This window comes from Danio rerio, chromosome 5 (assembly GCF_049306965.1).
Source record: "Danio rerio strain Tuebingen ecotype United States chromosome 5, GRCz12tu, whole genome shotgun sequence".
NCBI lineage: Eukaryota > Metazoa > Chordata > Actinopteri > Cypriniformes > Danionidae > Danio > Danio rerio.
This window is the reverse complement of record NC_133180.1, coordinates 66753714-66760000: the sequence shown is the minus strand read 5'-3', so window position 1 is coordinate 66760000 and position 6287 is coordinate 66753714. Positions and strand designations below refer to the sequence as shown.

Here is a 6287-nt window from a genome sequence, read left to right as displayed (position 1 = left end):
ACTAGCATCATGAAATCATTACGCTTATTGACTTTAGTGACGAATATGGCAGCACTAGTCAATAAATGACACCAAAACGGTTAAAATCATAAATATGAAAATCCATCGTGAGAAATGCAGCCATGTCGAAAGCAACAATTGAAAAGCATAAGAAATGAATACCACAATGCGGTAAATCCAACACAAAATTATTCAGAAGCTAACTTTTGAAAAAGTTCATTCAACACGGTCTGTCATGAGTGACAACGCTATTGCAGAAGCTATAGGGGTCTTTCATATATTGGCGTTGCTTGTTAGAGAACAGCAAACCTGAGCTTTGTGCTAGTGTCCTTCCAGCATGTCTCTTTGTGTGGTTTGTTCAGCAGGGGGGAACCACCCTCCTTTTCCGGATGCATTCCCAGATCCAGTTGGAGGTGACCTTCTGGGCTGAACTGCCATCCTCTGGCTGTCCTAGCGTGTGTGTGGCTAAAGCAGAGTCATACTCGGGCACCAAATCTCCATCGTATGCTAGAAAGTAGCGTCGGAGCTTCTCAAAGTCTTTCACTGATTCAGGGAGGTAGAGCTTTACTCCGGTGAAAATGTCAAGTAGTGTCTGCAGGAAGATGAGAAGGTTTTAGAGGAGAAAAGTTAAGTGCCTACATTCTGTTCCTGTAAAAGCTGTGCACAATGTCCTAAAGCTCATGTAATTAAACAACTATAGACCACTTACTTGAAATTTGGTTGATTACATCTGATTTTATTCAAGGTCCCATAATGTTTTTTTAGATGTTAGTATCAGTATTGTTCATTTTTAGGATATTTATAAGCTAGTGTGCTCCAAAACAGTGACATAATAAGCGCTTAGGAGATATAAAACTTATATAAACATGTAAAGCTTGTAGTTTGTCACTTCCGCCTAAATGGATCAACGATTTTATTCACGTCACCTCATACTTTATTTCATCATCAAATTGAGACCAAACAAATGCTCTCAAGTTGATACCCTGCCCTCTACAAGAAACTTCCCATTTGATGCGCTTAAGCTCAGCCTCAACTACTGATAAAATGAAACACTATTAAGCTGCGGTCACACTGGGCTTTTCCTCCCATAGACTTCCATTCACACGCACGCGAATGCGTCAGACCGGAAATGCGGGGTCATGCGTCAAGTTTCGCAAGTTGCTGTGGTGCAAAGTTCAAGCTTGGTAAACTTTGACCTGCGAATTTGCATCACTTGACAGCATGAGAACAATCGAGGATCAAAACATGACCTCTCTGGACAGAAATTTAACCATGGGGCAATCACTCGCTTTTTTTAATGTCTAATAATCTTTATTAATCCCGCCCCTTTTTGCAGAGCCGTATGACAGAATTTTGCAAACTCAAACTCTGGTGTGACCGCAGCTTTAGCGTTTTTTTTTAAGGGGGAGGAGCTACACTTATGTCCCACCCTCTTTTCATTTTTTGAATGAGATTAAGTCAAACATCGAATAAAAATGCACATGTGAAAGCACTTCACAAGATCTTTAAAGGGGTTCCTATTAAGTTTTCGCATTTTGAATGTTAGTCAGTTTGTAGTGCATATTTAGGCATAAAAAACGCTACAATTATACAAAAATTTCATTCAAAAGACAGATTTAATTTAAACTATTTTTCAAGAACTACAACGAATTGCTCATTTGGACTACAAGTACTGTTTACCAGGCTTAATGGTGTTACAAAGTGGCCCACATAAACAATTTGAGAGGTAAAACAACAACATTGCCATTATTGGTATATCAGTGCTTGCAAGGTCAAGTCGAGCTTTATTTTTAATCCTCTAAATACAGTGGAACGAAATGTTCTCTCACAGGACCACAGTGCTACATACATAATCATAAATATGAAAATAACACACTAGACGTTAGAGCTTTTTTAAATCTATACAAAGCTAAAATACCAGAGTGGTAATTTAACTATTCTATGGTTCTACACAGTCCTCTTCATTAATTATCTTTGCTCAAATTGTTTCCAGCTCTTAAATGCGTGTAGGCAGTGCTAATTTTGTTGATGAAAAACGGTCAATTTTTGTGATGAACAAGTTTCTACTGATGAAAACTAAACAAAACTTAATAAAAAAAAATGATGACTACAACTATAATAAAAATATACTGACATTTTTGTTGACTAATAAAAACAAGATGAGAATGTGATTGGGGGATGTTTTTGAGAAATATCCAATCAGAATCAATTCTGGTGTGTGTGATGTATGATGTGCACACACACACACACATAAAAAAAACACATAAAAGTAACTGATCCACAGTAGACGTGGGATGAGATTACATCATCATAAGACTAGGGTAGATTTAGTAATTTAGTCAACTAATACTAGACTAAAACTAAAATGATTCAGAAGACTAAAATGACAGGAATATTTGTCAAAAAACTAATAGGAAATCAAAATTTGCTGTCAAAATTAACACTGTGTGTGGGAACAAGTATTTTGTTGATTAAACATCTTAATTATTATTAGTAGTATTTCTTTGATGGCTGATGGACACCACTATGCTAGTCTGCACTGCATTGAAAAGATTAGAGCTGCTGGATTCACAACACGTAAATTGATCAACTTCTCCCAAAATACATAAAAGTAAGTAGCTGTTACGCTGGGAGAAGAATAGTGTGTATCTGTTGTTAATAAACACACATCATCATCAGATTATGTATAATATGATTATCATTGTCATGTCCATAGGTATCAGCTTGTATTTTACAAGCCATAAATGTTTCGTTTTCCGATTACATGCATTTATTCAAATGCTTACCAGCCTCAGAGAAAGAGGGAGGGGCAGCACAGAAACATCTTTTAAGCTGTTCACCAACTACAATGCACTGGGACAGCGAACCAATAATCACAAAACATTTAGCTTTTTTAGTTATTAAGCCTTTATCAAACCCAGAACTAATCAGTTGTTTGTGCTAGGCTGGGGAGAAAGCCCTGTAATAACATAAATTATGTGTAAAATAATGTGTTTTTTGAACCACCAAGCATGATGGCATGTTCTATTACATGCCCTAAACACAATTGCCTTTCTTCTGTTGAACACAAAAGCAGAAACTCAGTAGCCATTGACTTGTAGCATTGTACTGTATTGACTTGCAGAATAGTACTACTGTAGTATTGTTTTCTTACTATGTGTTTAAAAAAAAGTATTTAAAAAAAAACAACAACAACTAATTAGCCATTTATGCTGAAGATAAAATAGAATAAAAATTACACACTTCAGGACAGTTTACCCCAAAAATGAATGGTATAAATAAACTTACTGACCTTCACTTATGAAAATACTCATCAAAAATGTCATGTTTGGTTCTTACACTGAAAATGAATGGGGCCCATTGTTGTTTCAAAACTCATAGAGTTTCCTTGTATAGACCAAAATAGCTTTTCAAACCAAATAAAGCTGTATGTTTTGGAACAACATAAAGGTAAAAGCTTTTTTAGGTGAACAGTCACTTTAATATAAAGCTCTGAACAACCAAGAGAGGTAACACAAACCTTTTCTTGCTTCGGGTCGGTTGTTGGAACGCTCTTCAATTTGCTTTGACCATTGCTGTGAACCGATTCTGTTTTTATCTGAAATAGAACATGATCACAAGACTTGAGGAGATGAACCAAAAGCGGAAGAACAAGCATGACAGACTAAGCCTTTGTTGAAACAGACTGCAGTTTAACAGTTTGGAGTAGTCATTTTCTTTTTCGATAAATGTAAATTTTTCAGTAAACTGATGTCAGACCAGATTACATTTAATATAATTTTTAAACACGTCATTCTTTTCTGAGACTTTTAACAAAAATGTAGTCATATAACAATATTCTTATAACATCATCGACAAGAAAACTAAGAAACTAAAATTTTCTAAATTGATTTTTTTCATCAGCAAATCAGCAAAAATAAAATTATTTCTATAGAATAATGTAACAATTAAGACTGAAAATGTAGCTTTGGCATCACTGAAATGAATTTTCATGTTTATATTTTCATTTAGGTGACAACTTTATACAATAGAATGAAGGAACATGCGGATGCCATGTAGTCTCAGTTTAGTAGTGTACATGCGTTTGTTTTTTCACAAGCTCTGCATATAAGCTGATCATTGAGAATGCAACTTTATTAGACATTCTGTAATAAAATCAAATAGAACACGGTTGCTTTAAATTGTAATGTCACAATATTACCGTTTTACCTTTGATCAACATAAGTGTAAAACCATCTTAGCGACCCCCAAACTTTTTAATGCTACACATATGGTGTACACATACGTGTTATCAGATCACAAACCTTCTTAACATCTTGTTTCTCAGCTGGTAGTTTCCTCTTAACTGCCGGAGCAGATGATTCTGTTTTCGCAGCCTTTGCTTTGGGGGTATGACCATTTTCTAAACAGTTAGAACAATTAAAGAACAATTAAAGAACATTAATGGTACTCTTATGATGCTGAAGTTGCTACAGACCAAACAAAATCTGTTCCTTATAAGCTCTTGTTGCTCACTGGGTTTGTTAGCTGTGGATGCTCCGCGAGATGCAGATGGAGAGCTTCCTCCGCTCTCACCTCCTGAGGAGCTCTTGTCATTTTGGTTCGCTTTGGATGGACCAGCGGTCACCTCAAAATCACAATTCTCCTTTGAGATGCGATATAGCTCCTGAAAAGAAAAGAAAAAAAAAGAAAAAGTCTAAGAGTTCTTACATTTCAATGTTTCCTAAATACAAAACACTCAAATGAATAGAGGAAGAACAAGTCACTTTAAACAAAGCACACAATATTATACAGGATAATAGTATTCAGTTTATTTACTAGGTTTATTGCGTTAAATAAGTTAGTTCAAGCAATTCATTGGACAACAGTGGTTTGCTCTGTAATAATTAATCTAACAAAAGGAATAAATAATTTCTTAAGGGGCTCTTAATATTATTATTATTATTCCATTTAAAGCAAGACTTTCTTCAGTATTAGCAAAATCTAATAGGACATACTTCAAATAATATATTAAAAAACATCTCAAAAATGTTAAATATAAAAAATAAACAATAAATAAAAGATCGATGAAAATAAATCACATCCAAAAGAAGAGTTTTGACAATTTAAGTGTACTTAAGGTGTATAAAGAAGTTGTTACCCCACCCCGTTTAGAGCGTCATTATGGACGTTTTAAATTATAAGTAGGGCCAGACAGAATCTGCAGACATTTTTTGCCATTTCTGCTGAATTTTGTAAAAAAAACATCTGCAGATTTATGCTAAGCTGTATTTATTGCCGGATTTTAGAAAGTTTATCAGCAAAATGCCTGTCAACCCCAGTGATGACAAGGTAAGCTACTGTATTTGGCTCATTATTATTATAGCCATACCTGTGCCCTTAGGCCTAATATGGAACTTATGTTGAAGAAAATAAATAAATGGCACGTGGAAAGTTTCACTTTTACATGTCTTTTGATTCTCAACTCATTTGTTTATTACATAAATAAAGGTTAATCTTTTTCATAATCGTTAGAAGACAAAATTGAATCGAAACTGAATTCGGATTAATTGCACAGCCCGACAATTTAAACAATTTTTTTTTTTTGCAACATTAACATTTGCATGAATTTAATTGCATTATCTTTTCATTTCTAAAGATGCTCTGAGAGTAAAATATTACTTTAATATATATATCTGTTTAATAAATCTGTTTTGTTCAAATGCATCAATATATTACCCATATTCACTGAGAAATGGCTAAAATTTTCATTCTCAAAATGGGGTGTACTCAAATATGCTAAGCACTGCATATACAATAAAAAATACAATTTTAAATAATTTTAATAAAAATTCCATATCTATACATTTGTCTAAGGAAATATAATTTGATAATTAAAAGTACCTTGAGCTGCTGAAGGTTAGTTGCCGTCTTCCAGTCCTTGTCATCACGCATTCGGGTGCATCGTGGGAATCGGATGGATATGCCATCAGCAGTGTGCATTTCAGATTTAGAAAACTCTGCTCCTGTGATTTCCCACACTGGTGCTTTCTGTAGGTATCGAACCACAAGATATATTCATCCTAACAATAGCAAACACCACTCATAACACTTAAGAGTTGTATGGCCTATTTAACACATTCATCTGGCTTAAAAAGATAACAAGCCAATAAAGATCCTTCATTGCCGTCTTTCGATCTCACACTCAACTGTAACCAGGCTTTTAACACAGTCTCATCAAACTCACTTCACATTACAAGCACATAAACATTACGCATCCCTTTGGTCTTATTAGGAGGAGGATTTTC

The 6287-nt window shown here is 34.6% G+C and overlaps 1 protein-coding gene across 2 annotated transcripts in view; it reads right to left on the bottom strand.

Moving 5' to 3' along the window:
- lig3 (ligase III, DNA, ATP-dependent) overlaps positions 1-6287 on the bottom strand; it is a 168845-nt gene that overhangs the window by 549 nt on the left and 162009 nt on the right. For both annotated transcript variants that reach the window (XM_073950660.1, NM_001030174.2), the window contains 5 exons: positions 5884-6030; positions 4516-4666; positions 4305-4402; positions 3521-3598; positions 1-592 (listed from right to left, as the gene is read on the bottom strand). The exon at positions 1-592 is cut by the window's left edge. In XM_073950660.1, coding sequence (XP_073806761.1) covers positions 359-592; positions 3521-3598; positions 4305-4402; positions 4516-4666; positions 5884-6030 — 708 coding nt within the window. In that variant the 3' untranslated portion in view covers positions 1-358. The remainder of the gene's footprint in view (positions 593-3520; positions 3599-4304; positions 4403-4515; positions 4667-5883; positions 6031-6287) is intronic.